The sequence below is a fragment of the Cherax quadricarinatus genome, chromosome 10, assembly GCF_038502225.1.
Source record: "Cherax quadricarinatus isolate ZL_2023a chromosome 10, ASM3850222v1, whole genome shotgun sequence".
In the NCBI taxonomy this organism is placed as follows: domain Eukaryota; kingdom Metazoa; phylum Arthropoda; class Malacostraca; order Decapoda; family Parastacidae; genus Cherax; species Cherax quadricarinatus.
The window spans coordinates 32,101,799-32,128,656 of NC_091301.1; the positions used below are offsets into that span (position 1 = coordinate 32,101,799).

Genomic DNA, 26,858 nt, shown 5'->3' on the forward strand with positions numbered 1-26,858 from the left:
GGAAGTACCCTGGCTGGTATGTGGGGAAGTACCCTGGCTGGTATGTGGGGAAGTACCCTGGCTGGTGTGTGGGGAAGTACCCTGGTGGGTATGTGGGAAAGTACCCTGGCTGGTGTGTGGGGAAGTACCCTGGCTGGTATGTGGGGAAGTACCCTGGCTGTTGTGTGGGAAAGTACCCTGGTGGGTGTGTGGGGAAGTACCCTGGCTGGTATGTGGGGAAGTACCCTGGCTGGTGTGTGGGGAGGTACCCTGGCTGGTATGTGGGAAAGTACCCTGGCAGGTATGTGGGGGAAGTATCCTGGTGGGTGTGTGGGGAAGTACCCTGGCTGTTATGTGGGGAAGTACCCTGGCTGGTGTTTGGGGAAGTACCCTGGCTGGTATGTGGGGACGTACCCTGGCTGGTATGTGGGGAAGTACCCTGGCTGGTATGTGGGGAAGTACCCTGGCTGGTATGTGGGGAAGTACCCTGGCTGGTATGTGGGGAAGTACCCTGGCTGGTATGTGGGGAAGTACCCTGGCTGGTATATGGGAAAGTACCCTGGCTGGTATGTGGGGAAGTACCCTGGCTGGTATGTGGGGAAGTACCCTGGCTGGTGTGTGGGGAAGTACCCTGGCTGGTGTGTGGGGAAGTACCCTGGCTGGTATGTGGGGAAGTAACCTGGCTGGTATATGGGGAAGTACCCTGGCTGGTATGTGGGGAAGTACCCTGGCTGGTATGTGGGGAAGTACCCTGGCTGGTATGTGGGGAAGTACCCTGGCTGGTATGTGGGGAAGTACCCTGGCTGGTATGTGGGGAAGTACCCTGGCTGGTATATGGGGAAGTACCCTGGCTGGTATGTGGGAAAGTACCCTGGCTGGTATGTGGGGAAGTACCCTGGCTGGTATGTGGGGAAGTACCCTGGCTGGTATGTGGGGAAGTACCCTGGCTGGTATGTGGGGAAGTACCCTGGCTGGTATGTGGGGAAGTACCCTGGCTGGTGTACCACCATCACTACCACCACCACTTTCGTATCTTTCTACCAACTTTTTCTTGAACTCTATAGTGTTTCTCACCCTCTTTACCAAAGGGCTGGCACTAGAAGCTTTCTTTGGCCCCAGGGTGGTTTATTTAGCAGTTACAAGCACTAAAAACAACGGAATAATACAAAATGTATCGCATGTACGTGTGGAATCGTCCTCACTGGCTTGTAAACAATGGCACACTGGCTGTACATGGAGTGGCCAGGCCGCTCTCGGTGCGCGGACACATTCGGGACAAATGACTTTAACCAAGTTCTTTGTCTTTAACTGACCCAATATTTTGACACAAAAACGTGTTGTTATCTGATTTTTACGTTATCCAATGACGTCGTTAACTAAGGGTCCACTGTAAAAGATTATTTAGAATACTGTAATTATCATTTCATTCATTCAGTAACCTTCATTTACTCTTTGAATGTACACCTTACGTAAGAACATGCTTTCATTCTGTAAGTTTATAACATCTAAAAACAACATTTTGCTCATAATTAAAGTCTTTGTTTTGATACATAATGCACAGCTTTGAAGAAAAGAGTTCTTAAACCTACATCTTTCTTCATTACTTCCTTTAATTCTTACACTCCAATTTCAATTTTCTCTTTAATTTCTCTTCACTTAACCTAATCTCAAAAAATACACTATATAATAGTGGAGTTTATATGTGAATAATGAGTACAATTTATAAGCTGGCTGCCGGGTTCACCTGCTGTCCCTGCATGCCACCTACACCAAATTAATGCTTCACACTTGCACTTTTTTTCTTTTTTTTTTTGCCAGATCAGCAGTCTCCCACCAAAGGAGGATCCCCCCCCCCCCCCCAAAAAAAAGAGGAAGTATTCACCAACATTCCTTCAAAAGCTGCTTTGCCAGAAATGTGCAGACTTCGCAATTCAACTGACCCTCTGAAATATAACATCCTCGTCCCTCCTTCAGAGTGCAGGTATTGTACTTCCCACTTCCAGGATTTAACTCTAGTTAACTGCACAGATGTTACCTTGCTTACATTCCAAGGGCACATTAAAGCCCTAAAATCTGTAGTCTCCACCTACCTTGATCTAACAAGGTCACACATTTCCTAGATGTTCATGCCCCTACGACTTACAACCTCCTTCACACCCTTCCTCCAACCCTTCCTACACAACCCCCACTCCTTGTTCCTTCCACCCCAGATTTATACACCATCTTGGTTAGCCTATTCTGCTCCATTCTCTCTGAATGCCCAAACCATCTCAACAAACTCTATCGCCTAAATAATATCTTTCATAACCCACACAGTCTTCTGATTTATAAGTTCCGAATTCTTTGCATAATAGTTACACCAGACATTGCTCTGAAACCCCCAGCCTCCTCCTAACTCCAATGTTTAAAGCCTATCATTCACACCTGTACAAAAGATGGGTGGTACCACTTATCTGGTACATTCCTTCTTTTCTGGAGCATTCCTTCTGGCACATTCCCTTCTTTCCAATGACACCTCAACACTTAGCCTACCTACCTACCTTCCCAACTTTTTTGGGTTTGTGGCAAAAATACTTTCTTTTCAATCAATATTCTATCAAAATGAGGAACATCTTACACTGCTACTTAGGAAACGATTCACAGTGTAGTTCTGAAAGTTATACAAGTTTTTCATTGCCCAAAGTTCTTCTTACTCACATAATCTTATTCTCTTCTGTGTTTACTAATAATTTCCTTCTTTTACACACCCTCCCAAAATCCTCCACCAAACTTTGCAACTTCTCTTCAGAATTTCCCAAAAGAACTGTCATCAACAATTAATAATTATGAGAACTTCATACGGGATTCACTATCTTTTAATCCCACACATCTTCTAAACACTCAGGCAATTACTTCTTATGCAAACCCATTAATAAAAATATAAACAACCATGGTAATATCACACATCTCTATCCCTGTCTAAGGCCTGCATTTACTGGAAAAAAATATTCTCTTCTCTCCTACATACCCTAAACTAAGCCTCTCTCCTAATAAAAGCTAATAAGCTTTTAGGAATGTATTACCTATTCTGAACAGTTGCAAAATCTGCCACATTGCTCACCTCTTCACATTATCATGTGCTTTTTCTAAATTCATAATGTAGCAAACAGTTTCATACTCTTATGTAAGTATTGTTAGATTACAAGCTTCAATATAAACACTTTATATTTACATTCTCTATCATTCCTAAGTCCTCCTTGTTCCTCTGTAAACCTACTTTCTGTCTTGTCAGCAATTCTTTCAATAATAATTGTATATTACACTTGACTCAGCACAATACACTCAAGAGGCTTATATCCCTGAAGTTCTAAGATGACTGACATGCTTACATTATCTTTGAATATACCCGAGGGTGGTCGTCTTCGTGATGGCCCTTTGGGACGGAGCTGGGTTACATGTTTCAACCTCTCTCCATCTGTGTCCAAAGTTAAGCTTGGCTCATCTGGTTTGTCAGAAAAATCTGAAATAAAAGTACTTTACAGTTTCTATATATGAATTAAAAAATTACAAAACTAAATTGTCTTAAAACTATGAAGCATTAATGAAACATGAAAATGTTTATTTTAACAATTTTCTATCCAACTGAGCTTAAATTTTTTAAACTTTTAAGTTTGTATATGCGCCTGGTTTAACATATTTAGTCAGGAATGGGGCAAAGGGAGGCGAGAGACTGCTACAATGTTTCCTCTAACTAATGGCACACCTTGGATCATTTCACAAGTATAGTAAATGTGATGGTCAGTCAAGAATCCTTGCAGTATCCTTATGTAGCTTTCCAAGTCTCTTTGTACTAATTTTCTTGAATTTTTTGCCCTCCCCATGGAGATGGGAGGAACAATGCCTGCACTCTGAAGGGGTGGGGATATTGCAGTTTAGAGGGGCACCTGTGTCACAATGGTGGCATGCCTCGGCAACAAAGTTATAGAGTCAATGATGGAAAAAGTTTTTTTTTTTTCTTTGATCACCCTTCCTTAGTGGGGGTCAGCAAGTGTTAAAAAAAAAAATTGCATATTTCCAGCTGGTGTCAAAATATACAGACCACTTTATCTTGTGTGTTCCTGTCTCCATGTGGGTTTTACCTAGCATCAACAAGTGCTCATTATGCTTATACAATAGAGAATCCTTTGTCTGAAATTCCAAAATTCATAAACCTCAAAAATCCAAAAGTTCTCAAGTGTTGACATGACGTGCAACAAATGGATCATTCAATCTGTCAGCAACAATTACTCACTGATTACCACATCATTTGTGCTCTGTGGTATGAAGACATTGTTGAAAATGTTGAAAGGCCTATGGGTAATAGTGAAAAGAAGAAAAAAAAAGCATTTATGTTTATCTACAGTAGACTGTCATTTAGCACAGTAGTTACGCTCCTGAAAATGCCGTGGCAGGTAAAATCATGTTAGATGAACTAAGAACTTACGGGAAAAAGAGGGTTACGTTCCTGGGAGCCCCCAAAAAGCCGAACAACTTCTTTTCAGGCCTCCACATTTTTACAAAAATAAAAGTGACTATGTAGTTGTAGTTCATTGTTGTGATGTATTATGTTGTTTTTACTGCTTAAGACTACAAATGTAACAGAAATAATAGTATTTCTTACCTTAAATTGTGGGTGCTGGTGTTTGTGGATGATTGTGAAGAGAGTGGAGAGTTATGTTGTGGTCCTACTGGGCTGAGGTGGATGGTAGAGGTTCTGGTACTGAAGTTGATGGCTGTACTGGAGTGTCTAAGTCATTCATTCAGTCAGTCAAGTCATTCAGTGAGTCAGTCAGTCAAGTCACTCAGTAAGTCAGTCAAGTCACTCAGTAAATCAGTCAAGTCATTCAGTAAGTCAGTCAGTAAGTTAGTCAAGTCACTCAGTAAGACAGTCAAGTCATTCAGTAAGTCAGTCAAGTCACTCAGTAAGTCAGTCAAGCCACTCAGTAAGTCAGTCAAGCCATTCAATAAGTCAGTCAAGTCACTCAGTAAGTCAGTCAAGTCATTCAGTAAGTCAGTCAAGTCACTCAGTAAGTCAGTCAAGTCACTCAGTAAGTCAGTCAAGTCATCCAGTAAGTCACTCAGTAAGACTGTCAAGTCACTCAGTAAGTCAGTCAAGTCATTCAGTAAGTCAGTCAAGTCACTCAGTAAGTCAGTCAAGTCATCCAGTAAGTCACTCAGTAAGACTGTCAAGTCACTCAGTAAGTCAGTCAAGTCATTCAGTAAGTCAGTCAAGTCACTCAGTAAGTCAGTCAAGTCATTCAGTAAGTCAGTCAAGTCACTCAGTAAGTCAGTCAAGTCATTCAGTAAGACAAGTCACTCAGTAAGTCAGTCAGCCATTCAGTCACACAAACTCATGTTTACCTCTTTCTGTGTACAAAGTTACACTTCAGTATAGTTACAGGTTATCTCTTGTCTAATATCTTTGTTTCTTTGTTAATTCTAAGACTTAAGTGCTTATACCTCTTCGTGCCACTTTCAACAACACCGGTATGGCTACTGGGTGTCATGATTGCTTGGCAGATACAAGATACAGTAATTAAAATTTCATAACACAATTCACAAACACAGCTGCCTTGTAGCAGAGAAAGACTGGACACCTATGAATTACGAACTCTGGAATGATGGGGTGGTGTCGGGGAGTGGTAGGGGATGGCAGGAGGGCTCCCCGGCTGCTCCACAAGGTGGCCGCTTGAGCAAAAGATAATTTTTTTTTCTTCCCACAAACTGAACCGTGTTAAATTAATTATACATGTTAAAATAGAAAAACATTACATAGAGGGAAAAATGAAGATCTTGATCGTACAGTAGAACCCCTGTATCCACTGATTCGCTATCTATGGTTTCAGTTATCTGTGGTTTACAGTGGCCCAAAAATACCTCTTAATTTTGCATAATAATGGCCCCAATGTGCAAAAGTATATAAGTCGACAGTTCTTCAAGACCTAAAAGAAGCCGTGAAGTGCTTCCCATCAGTGAAAAAGTGATAATTCTCCACTTATTGTGTATAATTTATGAATTAAACTTTATAATAGGTATGTATAGGACTTATATATAGGGTCTGCTACTATCTACGGTTTCAGTATCCACGGCAGGTCCTTGGAACGTATCACCGCGGATACAGGGGTCCTACTGCAAGTACTAGATGGAGTAGATTCCTCAGCGTCAGAGTGAGCATATGCCGCTTAACAGAATGCTGATCGTGAAACAAGCAAAAATCTATCATGATAAACTGAATATTAAAAGCAAATGTGAATATTCAACAGGATAGTTACAAAAATTTAAGAACAAACACAGCATTAAATATTTAAAGATTAGTGGTGATCACAAAGCCTAAAACATGCTAAATGCACTAAATTTATATGAAACAACACTGAAAAAAGTGCCAGTGTACAGGCAATTATTCTAGATGACTAAATCCCAATTCTGAGTTTAAAAGGTTGTTACATCCAGAATTGCCAGCAAAAAGTTCTTTTCTTTTATCCTTTTCAGGGTTGAGACCCCTCATCTCAAACTTTCTCCCTATTTTTAGCTAATTCCATTGTTCCAGTCGACCAAACTCATAACTAGTATACCTTCTATTCTATTGGGTGAGTACAAGAACCCCTACCCCCCCTTTTATCTATTTCAACTACCTAATAAAGTGATCAGAAATCAGAAATATGGCCAATATCACACAAAATTTAAAAACTGCCAAATTAAAAATAGGGTCAGGAATAGACAATGCACACATTCCTGGCACTAAAAAACATTTCCTTTGTTCCTCAGTCATGTCTCTAGGCCACTCTTATATTACGCTTGCTTTCCATTTTAATTTTTATTCACACAAAAAAATAGAAGATTTACTGTTATGAAGACTACTGCATTACTGTAATAAATGTAAAAATAATGTCAGTGCATTTCTAAATGCATATTAGATTGGCCAGTTAGACTCATACTGGACAAGTGACATCATTTGTGTACTCTGGAACATCGGCAAAAATCAAACATTTCCACCACTTTTAGCTCAATTTCAAGCAACTTTCAGTCTTGAAATCAATCAAAATCATCTCTACTTCTATAATATATCTTCCATACTATCAAGACCAAGAAACTGAGAGCACAACCATAAAATCTAAACAAAAATACACTGCAGAGTTGTTGTTTTAAACCATAAACACAGTTGCATTTTTTTCTCATTATGAACTGCATGCTGCAGGATTTTTTATATAATGCACACTTACTGCCTAGGCCCAAATTTACCACTCATAGCTTATCTGAGTGAGCTGAGCTCATGGTGTAGTACTACAGGACCAACACTGGCTTCAAAGCCATATTACAACTGGACCAACACCGAATGGGTTAGCTTAAATGGTCAACTACTTGTAATGAATAATGTTCAGCAATGAACAAAGATGTATTTCCCTCTGTTCTTACATGATCGCTTAATAAGTTTATTTAGGCACAGGTACACACAAATACAGTTACACAAATTATCATACATAGTCACGTATGTCCTAGGTAGTAGGTTGGTACACAGCAACCACCCAGGGAGGTACTACCGTCCTGCCAAGTGAGTGTACAACGAAAGCCTGTAATTGTTTTACATGATGGTAGGATTGCTGGTGTCTTTTTTTCTGGCTCATAAATATGCAAGATTTCAGGTATGTCTTGCTACTTCTACTTACACTTAGGTCACACTACACATACATATACAAGCATATATATACACACACACCCTTCTGGGTTTTCTTCTATTTTCTTTCTAGTTCTTGTTCTTGTTTATTTCCTCTTACCTCCATGGGGAAGTGGAACAGAATTCTTCCTCCATAAGCCATGCGTGTTGTAAGAGGCGACTAAAATGCCGGGAGCAAGGGGCTAATAACCCCTTCTCCTGTATATATTACTAAATGTAAAAGGAGAAACTTTTGTTTTTCCTTTTGGGCCACCCTGCCTCGGTGGGATACGACCGGTGTGTTGAAAGAAAGAAAAGAAAGTTACAAATGTGTATAGTATTAGCTCAGAGGTGACCTGTACTCAGTGAGGATGTGTCAAGTGTGCTCTCTATGGACTGAACCAAGATGCCCTCCATCAAGCAACTTTACCAACAGCTTAAGGAAGAATTGAGGATGGCAAAGATGGAGATTCGGCGACTAACCGAGGAAAACAAAAAGATTCGTAGTAGTCGTCCTGTTTTGAGTCCTCAGGTCAAGAAGAGAAACTGGTCAGTGGCTGGACAGCATGGAATGAAGTTGACGATCAAGAAGACGAATGGAAAGGTAGAAACGATGAAGAAGAAAGAGACTGCTGTGGAAACTGTTGTGGAAACATCTAATGCTTTCTCCGTGCTATCTGACGAATCTGAGTTGACTACTGGGAACGTCACGACGAACGACACCAAGGAAGGTAAGAATATTGTTGTTGTTGGAGATAGCCAAGTTAGGTACATGGATAGGGCATTCTGCTTGAAGGACAGGAGCAGGAGACAGAGGGTTTGCTTCCCCGGGGCTGGGATGGAGGATATAGTTAGCCATCTGGATGACATCATGAGAGGTAATGGGAGCAATCCTATTATCTGTCTCAGTGCTGGAGGCAATGATGTTGGCAGATGTAGGAGTGAGGACCTGATTAGCAGGTATAGGTCAGCAATAGAAATAATTAGGAGGAAGGGTGGGAACCCTGTCATATGTGGTATTTTGCCAAGGAGAGGAGTTGGAAATGAATGGTTGTCCAGGGCAATTGGTGTCAATTGCTGGCTGGACAAATACTGTAAGGAAAATGCAGTAACATTCATTGACAACTGGGACCTCTTCTATGGCAGAAATGACATGTATGCCAGGGATGGGGTTCACTTATCTAGGTCTGGGGCGGGGGCACTGGCAACTGCAGTGGAGGGAGCTGTTAGGACTTTAAACTAGGAATAGTTAGTGGTATGGGTTTTGGTAGGAAAACAGTGAAGTCCCAGTGTAGTAGTATTATGAGTTCTAGGGGAACTAGTAATAAGCAGAACGAGGTAAATATTGAAAAGCCAGTGACACTAGGTGATAAGGACAGCAATAGGTTTAGTAGAAAAACAGAAATGAGCAGGAAGGGTAAAGAGAAAGGAGAGTCTTTCAATGTATATTATGCTAATAGCCGTAGTGCTAGGAATAAGATGGACGAATTGAGATTAGTTGCTAGTGCAGGAAACATTGATGTATTTGCCATAACTGAGACGTGGTTTAATTCAAAAAGTCGGGACATGCCTGCGGAATGTCACATTCAGGGTTTTAAATTGTTCCAAGTAGATAGAAGTATCGGGAAGGGGGGTGGGGTGGCATTGTATGTCCGAGATCGCTTGAACTGTTGCATAAAAACGGGTATTAAGTCTGAAGTAACACATACAGAATCTGTTTGGATAGAATTTTCAGAGGGGCATGAAAAATTGATTTTAGGTGTGATATACCGTCCCCCAAACTTAGATAGGGACCAAGGGAGACTACTATGGGAGGAAATTGTTAAGGCTACAAGGCACGATAATGTAGTAATTCTAGGAGACTTTAACTTTAGTCATATTGATTGGAATTTCTTGACTGGGAATTTAGAATCATACGACTTCTTAGAAGTAGTTCAGGATTGTTTTTTGAAGCAGTTTGTGACAGAACCTACAAGGGGAAATAACCTGCTTGACTTAGTTCTGGCAAACAATGAATCCCTTGTTAATAATTTAGAAATTTCAGAGGAACTGGGTGCTAGCGACCACAAATCAATTACATTTAGCATTGAATGGAAGTACGATAGTAGGGATAACTCAGTAACAGTCCCAGATTTTCGCTTAGCAGATTACGATGGGCTTAGAGAATATTTATCGTCTGTTGACTGGGGTAACAAAGAGAGCTATCAACATGACAGTTTTCTGAACACTATACATGCTGCTCAAAGAACGTTTATCCCGTATAAAGAAATTAGATCAAATAGAAATGACCCAAAATGGATGAATAATAGGCTGAAATATCTACTAGGGCATAAGAAGGGAATTTATAGGTGCATCAAAAGAGGTGAGGGTCATCTTGTGAATCAGTATATTGACATTAAGAGGGATGTTAAAAAGGGAATAAGAAAAGCTAAAAGGGACTATGAAATTAAAGTTGCTAGGGATTCGTAAACTAACCCAAAAAGTTTTTTCCAGGTCTATAGAACAAAAGTTAAGAGATAAGATAGGTCCCCTTAAAAATAACTATGGGCATCTTACTGACAAAGAGAATGAAATGTGCTCGATTTTAAATAATTATTTTCTCTCGGTTTTTACACAGGAAGACACTAACAATATCCCAGTAATTAATTTTTATAGTGGGCCTGAAGAAGATAAATTATGTAACATCACAGTCACTAGTGAAATGGTTGTGAAGCAGATAGACTGACTGAAGCAAAATAAGTCGCCGGGTCCTGATGAGCTTTTCTCAAGGGTTCTTAAAGAATGCAAAATGGAACTCTGTGAACCATTAACTAATATTTTTAATTTATCTCTTCAAACAGGTGTAGTGTCTGATATGTGGAAGATGGCTAATGTAATTCCTATTTTTAAAGCAGGGGACAAGTCGTTACCGTCAAATTACCGCCCAATAAGCCTAACTTCAATTGTAGGCAAATTACGAGAGTCAATTATAGCTGAGATTATAAGAAGCCTTCTGGATAAGCATAGCTTGGTTAATGATACTCAGCATGGATTCACGAGAGGCTGTTCTTGTCTAACTAATTTATTAACTTTCTTCAGTAAAGCTCTTGAGGCTGTTGATCACGATAAAGAATTTGATATTATTTACTTAGATTTTAGTAAGGCTTTTGATAGAGTTCTGCACCAAAGACTGTTAAAGAAAGTGGCAGCTCATGGCATTGGGGGAAAAGTGCTCTCGTTGATCGGGTCATGGCTCACAGACAGGAAGCAAAGAGTGTCTATAAATGGGGTTAAATCCGAGTGGGGATCTGTAACAAGTGGCATACCACAGGGATCAGTCTTAGGCCCGTTATTGTTTATATATATCAATGACCTTGATGAGGGTATTACTAGTGATATGAGCAAATTCGCCGAGGACACAAAGATAGGTAGGATAATTGATTCAAACGTAGATGTTAGGGAACTTCAGAAGGATTTAGACAAACTTGATTCTTGGTCAGAAAAGTGGCAGATGCAGTTCAATGTAGATAAATGCAAGGTTCTGAAGCTCGGGAGTGTCCATAACCCTAGCACTTATAAGTTAAATGATGTAGAACTTAGCCATACAGATTGCGAAAAGGACTTGGGGGTTATGGTGAGCAGCAACCTCAAACCAAGACAGCAGTACCTAACCGTACGTAATAAGGCAAATAGATTATTGGGATTTATATCAAGAAGTGTAAGCAACAGAGTCCAGAGGTTATACTGCAGCTTTATACATCATTAGTAAGGCCTCACCTAGATTATGCAGCTCAGTTCTGGTCTCCATATTACAGAATGGACATAAATTTGTTAGAAAACATTCAGCGTAGAATGACTAAATTAATACATAGCATTAGAAATCTTCCTTATGAAGAAAGATTGAAGACTCTTAAATTACATTCACTTGTCAGACGAAGAATGAGGGGAGACATGATCCAAGTGTATAAGTGGAAGATGGGTATTAATAAAGGGGACATTAATAAGGTCTTGAGAATATCTCTCCAAGAGAGAACCCACAGTAATGGATTTAAATTAGACAAGTTTAGATTTAGAAAGGGCATAGGAAAGTATTGGTTTGGAAATAGGGTAGTTGATGAGTGGAACAGTCTACCTAGTTGGGTTATTGAGGCTAGGACTTTGGGTAGTTTCAAATTTAGGTTGGATAAATACATGAGTGAGAGGGGTTGGATTTGAGTGGGACTTGCATATCAGAGCTTATTTCTTGGGTAGCATTGAAAACTGGGTTGGGCAAATGTTTTGTTAGTGGGATGGATTGTAAAGGACCTGCCTAGTATGGGCCAACAGGCCTGCTGCAGTGTTCCTCCTTTCTTATGTTCTTATAACCCAAAGTCTTTGTGTAATGAATGGTTCTTCAGCTTTTTGTGCTTGGTAGTATTTTTGTGTCTTTTGATGTCACTCAATTTATCTGCAACTGAACATTTGCAGGACACTATCACTCATGTGAGCCACGTTCAGTATATGAACTGGACATGACTGGCCATGTTCTCTTCCTTGACCTCCCCTCAATATCTGTGACTCCCCACAATTTGCACTTACATTCACCCAACTGAATATAAACATAGAAACACGTAATACAACTATTACCTAATGAATCTTAACTAGTCATAAGTTTGCCAGTGATACTCCAATATATAAAATATGTATTGTACCAAAACAAAACCATTCACATTGGTAAATTTACGAACTGTAATTCAGTTACTTAGCCTTAATACCAATATGCTCCATAATCTGCACCAATATAGAGTTTTGAATTAATCTTAGTCTGTCCAAAATGCCTAGTCATGCTAGGTGTGATAGTGGCCCTCTCTGTAATTAGTATTTTATAATATGTAAACCACACAATATCCTATAATATGTAAACCCCGCATTGTAATCTCTATAGAGAATAAACTTGATTTGATTTAATTTGATTTTACTCACTGTCTCGATGCGTGCAAGTGGATGTGTCTATAACTAGGACTGCATATTGATTTGTGATGATTTTTTTCATGCATTTTAAAAATATTTCATGTTAATGTATTTAAGTTTATTGATTTTACTATTAATAAGAGTACATTTGTACTGCAACTCGACCAAAAGAAACCTACAGTGTGCAAATGGCATTTATTGTGTATTACTGCCGTATACTGGTATGCATTACGCATTACCTGAACCCCTTGTAACAACATACCACAATTTTACTTTTTATTTTTATTTCTGATAATGTTCCCTTAATATCAGGATTGTTTGAAGTGAGTAAAAATATTATTACTAGGTGGTTTGATGGTGAACTGACAAATTAGCCTACTGATACATCCCACAGTCCATCCAACTCCATTATCTGGTGTACCTTAGCCTACCACTGCTAAGTGCCATTATTGGGCCATACACAGGAGCTCTGATTATTGTCTAGTATTGAAACACCTCTCTAGGCTTAGGCTGAGGCCTATGACCTATTTTGGGGAAAAAACAAAATAGCATCTTCAACACTGTAAAATATGGTATCATCTTTTTGTAAGTAGTGATCATGATTTTTGGTACATTACAGTACAGTACTGTGTTTAGACTTGGGTCCCATTCCCATGCTGTCCCATTTTTATAAATGCAAATATACAAAGATTCCAAAATCTGAAAAATCTGAAATCCGAAGCACTTCCGATCCCAAGCCTTTCGGACAAAGGATTCTTAACCCTTACACTGTCCAAATGTAGATCTACATTTACCCGTGTAGCACTCTGAACGTAGTTCTATGTTTTATTTTACATTTGAAGGAATGTAAAATAAAATGTAGATTTACGTTCGGAGCGCTACGCGAGTGAATGTAGAAATATGTTTGGACAGTTTAAGAGTTAACTGTACTGTTATTCATACATATAGTTAGTCTGATTCCTCCACTTTCTCATCCAGAGTTTTCACTTTCTAACAATCTTTAGATGAAAAGAAAAATACTTTCTAAAATGCCAGTGATTCATTTGCATCTTTACCCCATAGATAACCCCCAATCATCCCCTGCCAGTTTGGTTTCAGGCTAAATAAAAGTACAAATTATGTAACTATAAAAATGCTTGACATACTTTATGCAGCTCTTGAGAATAACAAATATCCATTGGGCCTCTTTATAGACCTCAAGAAAGCATTCAATACAGTAGACTACAAAATCCTGCATGCTAAACTAGAACATCATGGTATCAAAAATTATACACTTGCTTATCTAAAGTCCTACATGAATAACAGATACCAATATTTCCATCAATGGCACAACCTAGTCAACAAGACCTATCGACATGGGGTACCCCAAAGCAGTGTTCTCGGCCCTTTGCTTTTCCTCACATACATCAATGATCTTCAAATGCATCTCAACAACCTAGGCCTGTTCTGTTTGCAGACAACACAACTTTTGTCATCTTCCACTCAAATCCAAATTCTCAATAACACTGTCAATGAGCGTATCAAAGATATCTGCCTGGATAACTACAGTGAACCCCCAGATTTAGCAGTCGACGGATTTCATAATTTTTGAAAATAGTCACTTTTTTTTATCAAAATATTGGCTTGGTAATCGTCACTGAGCTCGGTAAGTCATTCCTCCCGAACATGTCCGTGCAGCCCGAGCAGCCCAACACACCATTTACAGGCAGTGCGGTATTGTTTACCAGCCAGTGAGGGCGATCCCATGCATTCATACATTTTGTATTATTCCATTCTTTTTAGTGCTTGTAACTGCTAAATGAGCCACCATGGGCCCAAAGAAAGCTTCTACTGCCAGCCCTTTGGTAAAGGTGAGAAACACTATAGAATTCAAAAAAAGACATCATTGCAAAATCTGAAAGTGGAGTGCATGTTGCCAAGCTGGCCAGGTTGTATAACAAACCCCATACAACCATTGCTTCTATTGTGGCCAAGAAAAAGGAAATCAAGGAAGCTGTTGTTGCAAAAGTTGCAAATATGCTTACAAAACAGAGATTACAAATACTGGAAGATGTGGAGACTGTTGTTGGTGTGGATCACTGAGAAACAATTATCAGGAGATAGTGTTATGCAGTCAATAATTTGTGAAAAGGCAAGGCAGTTGCATGATGATCTCGTAAAGAAAATGCCCAGAACTAGTGCTGATATTGGTGAATTTAAGGCCAGCAAAGGCTGGTTTGAGAGATTTAAAAAGCATAGTGGCATACATAGTGTGATAAGGCATGGTGAGGCTGCCAGTTCTGACAAAAATGAGGCTGAAAAATATGTTCATGAATTAAAGGGGTACATAGAGGCTGAACAATTCAAATCCCTATAAGTGTTCAACTGTGACGAAACAGGCCTCGTTTGGAAGAAAATGCCAAAGAGGACCTACATTACTTAGGAGGAAAAGGCACTCCCAGGACACAAGACTATGAAAGACAGGCTAACCTCATGTTCTGTAGTAATGCTAGTGGGGATTTCAAAGTGAAGCCTTTACTGGTGTATCACTCTGAAAATCCCAGAGTGCTCAAGAAAAACATTGTTGCCAAGAATAAATTGTGTGTGATGTGGAAGGCAAACAGTAAGGCATGGGTCACAAGAGACATTTTCCTTGATTGGTTCAATGAAGTGTTTGGCCCCAGTGTGCAGAAATACCTCCTGGAAAATAAACTGGAACTCAAGTGCCTCCTGGTAATGGAAAATGTTCCTGCTCATCCTCCAGACTTGGAAGAGCATCTGGTGCAGGAGTTTCGTTTCATTAAAGTGAAGTTCTTGCCCCCTAATACCACTCCTCTACTCCAGCCCATAGACCAGCAGGTCATTTCAAACTTCAAATAACTGTACACCAAAGCAGTGTTTCAAAAGTGCTTTGAAGTGACCTCAGACACTGAATTGACCCTAAGAGAGATCTGGAAAGATCACTTCAATATCCTCCATTGCATAAACCTTATAGATAAGGCTTGGAGGGAGTGACTTCCAGGACTTCGAACTCTGCTTGAAGAAAATTGTGGCCACAATGTGTACAAGAGAGGGATTTTGAAGGGTTTGGGGCTGACTCTGAGGAGCCTATTCCAGGTGTGGAAAGTATTGTGGCATTGGGGAATTTCATGGGATTGGATGTGAGTTTGGAGGATGTGGAAGAGTTGGTGGAGGACCACGATGAAGAGCTAACCACTACAGAGCTGCAAGAGCTTCATCTGAAATAGCAACAGACCACAGCTCAGGAAATTGCTTCAGAGGAGGAAGAAGAGAGATGGAGGAAGGTGCCTTCTTCAAAGATTAAGGAGATTTGTGCAATGTGGACAAAGGTGCAAACATTTATGGATGAACTTCACCCTGATAAAGTTGTTGCAGGTTGTGTTGGCAACATGTACAATGACAATGTTGTGTCCCATTTTAGGGAAGTTTTAAAGAAATGCCAGATACAGACCTCTCTGAAACACTATTTTAGTGACAGGGGTCCAATGACTCAAGCTGGTCCTAGTGGCATTAAAAAACAAAGAAGGGAAGTAACCCCAGAAGAGGACTTGGTACCTGAAGTCCTTATGGAAGGGGATTCCCTTTCCAAACAATAGTACACCTCCACCCTCTCCCCTCCTCCCATCTCATCACTCATCAATAAAGGTAAATGTCATTTTAGTATTGTTTTATTCTGCATGTCTCATTGTTTTCTGTGAAGGGAAATGAATATTTCATGTAAAAAAAAAATTTTTTTTTAATACCTCTGGGTGTCTGGAACAGATTAATTGGATTTACATTACATATTTCTTATGGGGAAAAATTAATTCAGAAATCGTCAGATTTGGGTTTAGTCACTCTCCCTGGAACGGATTAATTACGAAAACCGGGGGTCCACTGTACCAATAAACTTACTCTTAAGTGATAAAATTTTCTACATGATGTTTGGGAACAGAGCTGCAAATGTCCAACTAAATGTTGTGATTAATGGTTCTCCCATTGCAAGACAAAACGAAGGAAAATTCTTAGGACTGTACTTGGACAGCAACTTGAAACTCAACATCCACATTCAGCACATAACAAAAAAATATAACCAAATCACTTGGCATCCTCTCCAAAATAAGTTACTATGTGCCTCAAACAGCACTATTTGCATTATACTACTCTCTAATCTATCCTTTCCTTATCTATGGTGTTTGTGCCTGTATTATTGTCAATTTCTTTGTTACTGGGAGAGGAAGATGGGGAGGTCCTCTCCACTGGAGATGGCCTAAGGAAGGGTAGATCTCATGTGAGTGGGGTGGGGGCTGTTGTTCTATTATTGGGTATATGGTGTGTGGGTTGGAGTGTTGTAAGTTGAGTGATTTGAGAAGGAAGGGGTGGATGAAGAGAGGTAAGAAGGATGGGTCAAAGGGAAGGAGAGATGGGAAGTGTATATGACAGGAGAAAAAATGTGGATTGAGAAGGAAATGTGGCTGGGCAGGAAGGCGAATGAGTGGAAAGAAAAAGAAGACTGGAAAAATGAACAGTGGGGGAGCAAGGGGAACAAAGAAGGTAAGTGAGGGAGGGGAACAGTGAAAGACTGGGTGCTGGAGAGAGAGAACTGGCCAGGAAAAAAAGTGCTGGTGTGAGGAGTGCATTGTCACTGGTTCAGTGCTCCATCACTGGCATCTTACTGTCTAATAAATGTGAGATGCTGCTCTCTCTCTCTCTTGCGAGTTTAATCCTGGTCAAGAAGAAATGCTTGAATCTGTCAGAGGTCTTCAAAGCAGTGTGGCCATAATTATTTTGACCAGAAAAATTGTGTCATTTGCTTGTTCACCTCTGGTCCCCTATTACAAACTTCTTATTTTCCTAATCACATATACCACCCTTTCATTTTGATTTACTTCCCACTTCAGAAAGACTGAATTATCAGTTCTCTACTTCTCTCTCTTTCAGTAAGACAAGGAACGTTTCCTATAATTCACAGAACAGCCACTAGACTAAACTGGATTTTCATAAAAAGTTTGGCTCTATGACCATGCATGTTTTAAAATTTAAATAAATTTGAAGAGAAAGCTGAAATGATAAGCAGACACAGTAATTGAGGGTGTAACTCACAATCAGAGCTAACATTAGAGCACTGTTGAATACTAACAAGATGAGACAAAACTGAGCCACTGAGAGCTATCTGATAAATGATTAGTTTATCAGCATGGTCAGGAATATCACCTTTCACAGCAGATTTCTTTGTAAATTTTGGCATTGTTATCTCTGTGAGGTCCCTGGAAGTGGGACTACCCTCATGAGCATCAGGTATGGAATTGGACTGGATCGACGACTTCTTTTCTGGAGGTGGTGGAGCTGGCACTTTCTTCTCTGGAAGAGGTGGTGGTGGCTCTTTGTCTGCAAGTAAATTTATCTTAAATACAAAGAGAGCATAATGTGTGAAGAACATGCAGTGCTCAACTAAAGAGCACAATGTGCACTTAACACAATAATACACCTACCATCTGACTTACGACCGAGTTCGGTTCCGAGAAACCGGTCGTAATTCGAAATGGTCGTAAGTCGAACTTTACTACTGAATATCAACAAAACATTTTTGTAATGACCTTATTTTATTGTTTTATTTCGGTATTTCATGTTTTACTTTACTTTTTATGCTGTTAGTACTGTATTTTATACTGTAAGGTTTAGGATAAACACTGTGTACAACACAAATAGTTGTTTAATTCCCAGAAGTTTGGCATAAAAAACACGGCCGTAAGTCGGATGGTAGGTGTAATAATAATAATAATAATAATAATAATACTTTATTTCAGCATGATACAATGCTTGTACAAAGGTGAATGACATTTATGTGTGCATGCAGAAAGTGCCTTTATATGTAGAACATTTCGGGCAAACTTAATCCTTTCAGGGTCAAGAGGCCCTCTCCTAAACTTGTTCTCAGGGTTGAAAATTTTTCAAAAAAAAAAAAAAAAATTACTTTTTCTTATGAAAAGATAAAGAATCTTTTCCTGATCAAAATGACACCAAAAGTATGAAAATTGATGGAAAACTTACGGAATTATGCTATCGCGAAGTTAACGGCCTCGACGATGTTTATGCATCGACGATTTCGCCCACTTTGAGCCCTATTTTCGGCCAATTCCAGTGTACTAGTCGACAAAAATCTTAACTATTTCGCTAGAACTCCATTTTTTCTATCGAATGAGTACAAGAAACCACCCATTTACCGATTTCAATTATCCAATAAAGTGGTCAGAATTTAGCAATTTTGCCAATTTCACACAAATTTCAAAAGATGCCAATTTCCAAAAAGGGTCCAGAATAAACAAGAAAGACATTCCTGGCACTAAAATAACATTTCCTCTGTTCATTAGTCATGTGCCCATGCCCCTCTTTCATTCTTTTGCTTTCCACTTTGAATTTTTATTCTCACAAAAAATAGAAGATTTACCATTACGCAGATTACTGCATTAGTGTAGAGATGGTATAAATAATATCAACGCACTTGTGGAAGAATATCAGACTCACCAGCTGACGTGTATTGGGCACGTAGCATGATTTGTTTACTTTTGAACTTTGGCAAAAATCGAAGATTTCTGCTACTTTGAGCTCAATTTCAAGGTACGTTTCATTGTAAAACCAATCAAAATCATCTCAATTTCTGTAATATGTCTTCCATTCTATAAAATGAGACCAGGAAAACTAGAATACCATCATAAATACCATACAAAAATAGAGTGCAAAGTCGCTGTTTTAAACCATAAACACGGTCAAAGTTTTTTTCTCATTACGCGCTGTGTGCTGCAGTATTTTTTTATACTGTGCACACTGACCACATAGACCCATTCTTTCATATGTAGGCCTACCAGCTTTCTCTCGCTAGATTTGAAGGTGCTAGAATTTAGGCATACTAGCACGTCAATAACCATGGTGCACAAGCCGTACTAGTACGTTGGAAGCCCTGAAAGGGTTAAGACTAACATAAAATTAATAAGGAATGACAATTTCTATAACTTTATACTGTCTCTTAGGTGTGTGTAGGTATAAATTTAGGAGTTACAATGAAAACAAGAGAATTTAATATCTTGCTAGTTCACGTTATATGGCTTTAATCAAGTTTACTTAATAAGGAATTACTAGTTTAATTATGACTGATTACAGGTGATGAGAATTCTAGCTTATTAACATAAAGGGGACACAATCAATGTTGTAATAACTGGGAGGATTACAGATACAGAATAAGATTATAATGTTTTACATGTTTGTGGATATGTGGTTTTTCACTTATTTTGCTGATGCTGGGATAAGTTAGGGAAAGGTGTTTTTTAATGGTAGTTTTGAAAATACTATCTGAGACAGTGGTTCTGGATATTTCTGGCAGACAATTCAGATTTCAGAACCTTTAATGTACACTGAATTTTTGAAGAGATTTAGCCGGACACAGGGAAAGTCATAGAGATTTTTGTGCCTAGTATTGCGTCTATGGGTCCTGTTTCAACTATTAACCCTTTGACTGTCGCAAGTCCCTTTCTGAAACTGTCATTCTATGTTGCAAAATTTTTGGAAAAAAAAAAAAAAAAAATTCTTATGAAATGATAGAGAATCTTTTCCCAATGGTAATGACACCAAAAGTACGAAATTTGGTCGAAAAGTCATGGAATCACGCTCCTGCGAAGTTAGTGGTCTCGGCGACACATACGCATCAGCGATTTCACCGACTCTGAGCCCTGTTTTTGGCCAATTCCGTTGTTCCAGCTGACCAAACTCATAGCTATTTCTTTAGAACTCCATTTTTTTCTATCAGTTGAGTACAAGAAACCGCCCATTTTCTCAGTAGTAGTACCAGTTCCTAGTAACCAGTTGCCAGTAACCAGTGTACCAGTGGGTGACTCGCTACCAACCGTCTCTGCGTGAATCACTGACTGTATTGCTGCTGACCACAGCAGTATTCAAACACCCCCTCACATATGGGTACTGGGGTTAGGCAGTCTTACGAGAGAGAGCAAGGAGGCAGGTCACCGGCTGTTTGGCGCCTACCAATACTTACCGTTATAATTATACGTACTACCAGCCTACGTGAATATTTCTTTACCCTATCCACGTGTTCGAACCCCACATGATAATTTACTGATTTGAACTACACAATAAAGTGGCCAGAAATTGGCAATTTGGCCAATTTCATGCAAATTAAAAAAGGTGCTAATTTCAAAATAGGGTCCAGAGCAAACAATATAGACATTCTTGGCACTAAAATAGCATATCCTCTGTTCATTAGTCACGTCTCTAGGCTCCTCTTATATTACTATTGCTTTCTATTTTGATTTTTTATTCATACAAAAAATACAAAATTTACTGTTATGCAGACTACTGCATTATTGTAAAAATGGTATAAATAATATCAGTGCGCTAGTGAAAGAATATTAGACTCTCCAGTTAACATGTATTGGATGTGTGGTGTGATTTGCTTACTCTTGAACATCGGTAAAAATCGAACATTTCCGCTAATTTGAGCTCAATTTCAAGGTCGTTTTTATTATGAAACTAATCAAAATCATCTCTATTTCTGCAATATGTTTTCCATTTTATCACATGAGACCATGAAAACGAGAATACAACGATAAATACTGTACGAAAATACACCTCAAAATCAGCGTTTTAATCCAAAATCGTTCAGTTTTTTTCTCATTATGCACTGTGTGTTGCAGGATTTTTTTTATGTGGTGCACACTGACCACACAGACCCATTCTCTCACATGTGGGCCTACCAGCTTTCTCCTGCTTGATTTGAAGCCGCTAGAATTATTGAGTATATATACGTCCGAAACACTGGCTCATAAGATGTATATATAGGATCAAAACAGTCAAAGGGTTAAGAAAGTGTTTTAGGTCAAGAGCAATATCAGAATTTATGGTTCCATAAATGTAGGATGCTGGTGATCTTTTTTTTTTCATGTCTCATAAACATGTGAGATTTCAGGTACGTCTTGCTACTTTTATTTACACTTAGGTGACATTACACATATACAGTGGACCCCCGGTTCGCGAAGTCACTGGTAACCGATAAATCCAGTATCCGAAGCGTTATATCGCCAAAAATTGCCCCGGTTCCCATAACAAAACCCGGTACGCAATACGATTCGTACAAGACGTGTCCACATGTGGCCTGAACTGCCCCGTGTGTGCCAGTGTTTACAAGCCAGCCAGTGTGCGCGCATCTAAGGATACATTCGGTACATTCCATATTATCCATATTATCACTGTTTCTGGTGCTTGTTTCTGCAAAATAAGTCACTATGGGCCCCAAGAAAGCTTCTAGTGCCAACCCTTCGAGACCAAGGGTGCTAATGACTATTGAAATGAAGAAAGAGATAATTGCTAAGTATGAAAGTGGAGTGCGTGTGTCGGACCTGGCCAAGTTGTATAGTAAATCTCAATCAACCATCTCTACTATAGTGAGCAGGAAAACGGCAATCAAGGAAGCTGTTCTTGCAAAAGGTGCAACTGTGATTATAAAACAGCGATCACAAGTGTTAGAAAATGTTGAGAGACTGTTACTGGTGTGGATAAATGAAAAACAGATAGCTGGAGATAGCATCTCTCAAGCGATCATTTGTAAAAAGGCTAGGCAGTTGCATGAAGATTTAATTAGAAAAATGCCTGCAACTAGAGGTGATGTGAGTGAATTTAAGGCCAGCAAAGGTTGGTTTGAAAGATTTAAGAATCGTAGTGGCATACATATTGTGATTAGGCATGGTGAGGCTGCCAGTTCAGACCAGAAAGCGGCTGAAAAATATGTGCATGAATTCAAGGAGTACATAGAGGGTGAAGGATTGAAACCTGAACAAGTATTTAATTGTGACGAAACAGGCCTGTTTTGGAAGAAATTGCCAAGCAGGACCTACATTACTCAGGAGGAAAAGGCACTCCCAGGACATAAGCCTATAAAAGACAGGCTTACTCTTCTGATGTGTGCCAATGCTAGTGGTGATTGCAAAGTGAAGCCTTTATTGGTGTATCACTCAGAAACTCCCAGAGCATTCAAGCAAAAGAATATCCTCAAGGATAATTTGTGTGTGCTGTGGAGGGCAAACACTAAGGCATGGGTCACTAGGGACTTTTTCTATGACTGGTTACACCATGCATTTGCCCCTACTGTGAAAAATTACCTCCTGGAAAATAAATTGGACCTTAAGTGCCTCCTGGTATTAGACAATGCTCCTGGTCATCCTTCAGACGTGGCAGAGCGACTTTCTGCAGAAATGAGCTTCATTAAGGCCAAGTTTTTGCCTCCTAATACCACTCCTCTCCTGCAGCCCATGGACCAGCAGGTCATTTCCAACTTCAAGAAACTGTACACAAAAGCTATGTTTGAAAGGTGCTTTGAAGTGGCCACAGAAACTCTATTGACTCTAAAGGAGTTTTGGAAGGATCACTTTAATATCCTCAATTGTGTAAACCTTATAGTTAAGGCTTGGGAGGGAGTGACTAAGAGGACCTTGAACTCTGCTTGGAAGAAACTGTGGCCAGAATGTGTAGACAAAAGGGATTTTAAAGGGTTTGAGGCTAACCCTGAGAATCCTATGCCAGATGAGGAATCCATTGTGGCATTGGGAAAGTCCTTGGGGTTGGAGGTTAGTGGGGAGGATGTGGAAGAGTTGGTGGAGGAGGACAATGACGAACTAACCACTGATGAGCTGCTGGATCATCTTCAACAGCATGAGGCCAGACCTGAGGAAACTGCTTCGGAGGAGGGGATGGAGAAAGTGAGGAAGTTGCCTACTTCAAAGATTAAGGAAATGTGTGCAAAGTGGCTTGAAGTGCAAACCTTTTTTGATGAAAATCACCCTGACACAGCTACTGCAAGCCGTGTTGGCAACCTATACACTGACAATGTTGTGAACCACTTTAGGAAAGTCATAAAGGAACGAGAGGTACAGGTCTCTATGGACAGAAATGTTGTGCGACAGAAGTCCAGTGACTCTCAAGCTGGTCCTAGTGGCATTAAAAGAAGAAGGGAAGTAACCCCGGAAAAGGACTTGCTACCTCAAGTCCTAATGGAGGGGGATTCCCCTTCTAAAAATTAAAAACTTCGACACTCTCCCCTCCTCCCATCCCATCAATCATCACCAGATCTTCATTAAAGGTAAGTGTCAATGATTCTATTGTGTTTATTCTATTTTTATTATTGCTATTGTAATTATTCTATTGCATTAACTTAATATTTCATGTGGTAAAAGTTTTTCTTTTCATACTTTTGGGTGTTTTGCATGGATTAATTTGATTTCCATTATTTCGTATGGGGAAAATTGATTCGCTTTCCGATAATTTTGCTTTACGATGAGCTCTCAGGAACGGATTAATGACGTGAACCGGGGGTCCACTGTATGTACAAGCAGATATATACACACCCCTGTGGGTTTTCTTCTATCTTCTTACTAGTTCCTGTTCTTGTTTATTTCCTCTTATCTTCACGGGGGAAGTGGAACAGAATTCTTCCTCCAAAAGCCATGCATGTTGTAAGAGGCGACTAAAATGCTGGGAGCAAGGAGTTAGTAACCCCTTCTCCTGTATATATTACTAAATTTAAAAGGAGAAACTTCATTTTTCCTTTTGGGCCACCCTGCTTCGGTGGGATACAGCCGGTTTATTGGAAGAAGAAGAAATGTAGGATGCACAGTATTAAGAGTGAATGTTTTGTATAGCGAGTAGGTTATGTTGTTAGGTAAGACACATATGCAACAGTTAGGTATCTTTATTATGAAACGTTTCGCCTACACAGTAGGCTTCTTCAGTCAAGTACAGAAAAGTTGATAGAAGCAGAAGATACTTGAAGACGATGTAATCAGTCCATCACCCTTAAAGTTTTGAGGTGGTCAGTCCCTCAGTCTGGAGAAGAGCATTGTTCCATAGTATGAAACAATATGGAGAAGTGACACAATGGAGCTTTTTATAGCGCCAAGAGGTGAGACGTAGGCCACTAGGAGAGGTAAGAACTCAGATGTTGAGAGGTCAGGTCCCTCTCAAATCCAGCCCCTCTCACTAGTGGAAGTTGTCGAAGTTGATTGCAGGTCTGTACCAAGATACCCTTGTGTTGCAGTGTCTGACAGATTGAACATTAAGGTTATGTGTTGGATGTGGGTATTGAATTCAAGTTGCTGTCAAGGTGCAGACCCAGAAATTTTCCCTCATTATGTCTAGCAATAAGAGCATTGTTAATCATAATGTTTAGCTGGACATCACTTACTCTGCTCCCAAACATAATATAGAAGGTTTGACTCACAAAATCATAATGACATGAATGCAAACAAACCATACCACAGGTGGGGACTGAACTTGTGGAGAGCGAGTCATAAAACTCCAGGCCAGCACATAAGCCACTGGGTCAACTGGCTACAATAAGATTCATCCAACAAGGTGTATTTATACACCAGAGAGAGGTTATAAAAGTTATAGAAGGTTTTAGCGATGTTAAGCGTAAGTTTATTGGTGGTCATCCAGGCTGATAATTTTACAAGCTCTTCATTAACAATACTGTTGAGTGATGCAAGATTAGGGTAGAAGAAGACAAAAGTTACGTGGCCGGCAAAGAGAATAGGTCTCAGCTGTTGTGGTACACTTGGAAGGTATACAGTGGAACCTCGACTTATTAGTGTCCCAACATACGAGTTTTTCCAGACACGAACAGTCACTCGGTCGATTTTTTGCTCTGAGTTAGGAGCGAGCTTCCCCTTCAAACCACAAGCCTCACTTGTTTATCTATGATTTCATGCTTTAATTCCATGGAAATCATCCTCTTTTTCTTCTCAGCACTGTCTTTTGCATTTATTTTCTTAGGACCAATGGTTAGAAAAAAAAAATTGGCCAAATAGCTGAAATAATGTAAGCAAAGCAGGACAAAAATGCTTCCACAGTGAGGGTAAACAGTGTGCTGTGCCAACTAGTGGCAACTAGTGAAGTTACTCATTATTATTATTATTACTAGTATATTATTACTACAGTGGACCCCCAGTATTCAGCTGGTGCAGAAATCGTACAATTCAGAAATTGAGCACTTTTTTCGGCAAAACTTTCCCCTGGATTTTGTTGATCCACCCGGAAATCGTTGGTATGAGGCGTGTCCACCAGCCCGCGATGCCACTACCTCATGCGTATCACACTCAGTCTGCATCTCTCTCTGTTGAGTAAGGAATACTCCATGCATTCATCCATTGTTGTTTGTGCTACTTTATTGTTTTTGTGCTTGTTTATTGTTTACTGACTGTGAAATAAGCCACCATGGGGCCAAAGAATGTTCAGAGTGCAAGCCTTTTGGTAAAGAAAGTGAGAAACATAATAGAATTCAAGAAAGAAGTTATAGCAAAATGTGAAAGTGGCATACGTTTGGCAGAGCTCACCAGGATGTATAGGAAATCGACATCAACAATCAGTTCCATCCTCTTGAAGAAAGCAGAAATCAAGGAAGCTGATGTTGTGAAAGGGGTAAATATGCTAATGAAACAGAAGTCACAAACAATCGAGGATGTGAAGTTGTTGTTGGCGTGGATCAATGAGAAACAATTAGCAGGAGATAGTGTTTTGGAGGGGATAATTTGCGAGAAGGCAAAGCAGGTACATGAGGATCTTGTAAAGAAAATGATGGAAACTAGTGCTGCTGTTAGTGAATTTAAGGGCAGCAAAGGCTGGTTCGAGAGATTCAAGAAGCAAAGTGACATACACAGTGTGGTAAGGCATGGCGAGGCTGCAAAGTTCTCGCAAACATGCTGCTGAATCATTTGTTGATGAATTCAAGGGGTACATAGAGGCTGAAGGGGCGTACGCCAGGTGTGGTTTATCTGGAGAGAGTTCCGGGGGTCAACGCCCCCGCGGCCCGGTCTGTGACCAGGCCTCCTGGTGGATCAGAGCCTGATCAACCAGGCTGTTGCTGCTGGCTGCACGCAAACCAACGTACGAGCCACAGCCCGGCTGATCCGGACGCGGAGTAAAAAAAAAAAATAGAAAAAATAAGAATATTGAGTTATTCTTACCAAAAAATAGCTGAACTTTCTGGCAACACTCTGATATAATTATCATCATTATAGGATGTTTCTACAAGGAATTACAATCATTTATAACATGCATGGTGACAGTGCCTTGCGTAGCATGCGTGCTGACGTGGCTTTTTTTTTCGTGCTTTTTTTATCAATTTCTTATATCTTTACATCTAATATAATACAAATTCACCATTTGAGATCATGGTGGAGTGGGTGGAGCTAATATGGTCTAGGAACATCCCCTAGGCATAAGTGCTGACATAACGGACACACAC

At 39.8% G+C, this 26,858-nt stretch overlaps 1 protein-coding gene across 1 annotated transcript in view; it reads right to left on the reverse strand.

Moving 5' to 3' along the window:
• LOC128688027 (uncharacterized) overlaps positions 1–18,011 on the reverse strand; it is an 82,449-nt gene extending 64,438 nt beyond the window's left edge. The window contains exons 1-2 of the mRNA XM_070083759.1: positions 17,771–18,011; positions 3,348–3,478 (exon numbers count right to left, since the gene is read on the reverse strand). Of these exons, the coding sequence (XP_069939860.1) occupies positions 3,348–3,478; positions 17,771–17,996 (357 nt within the window). The 5' untranslated portion in view covers positions 17,997–18,011. The remainder of the gene's footprint in view (positions 1–3,347; positions 3,479–17,770) is intronic.
• Between the last annotated feature and the right edge of the window lie 8,847 nt (positions 18,012–26,858).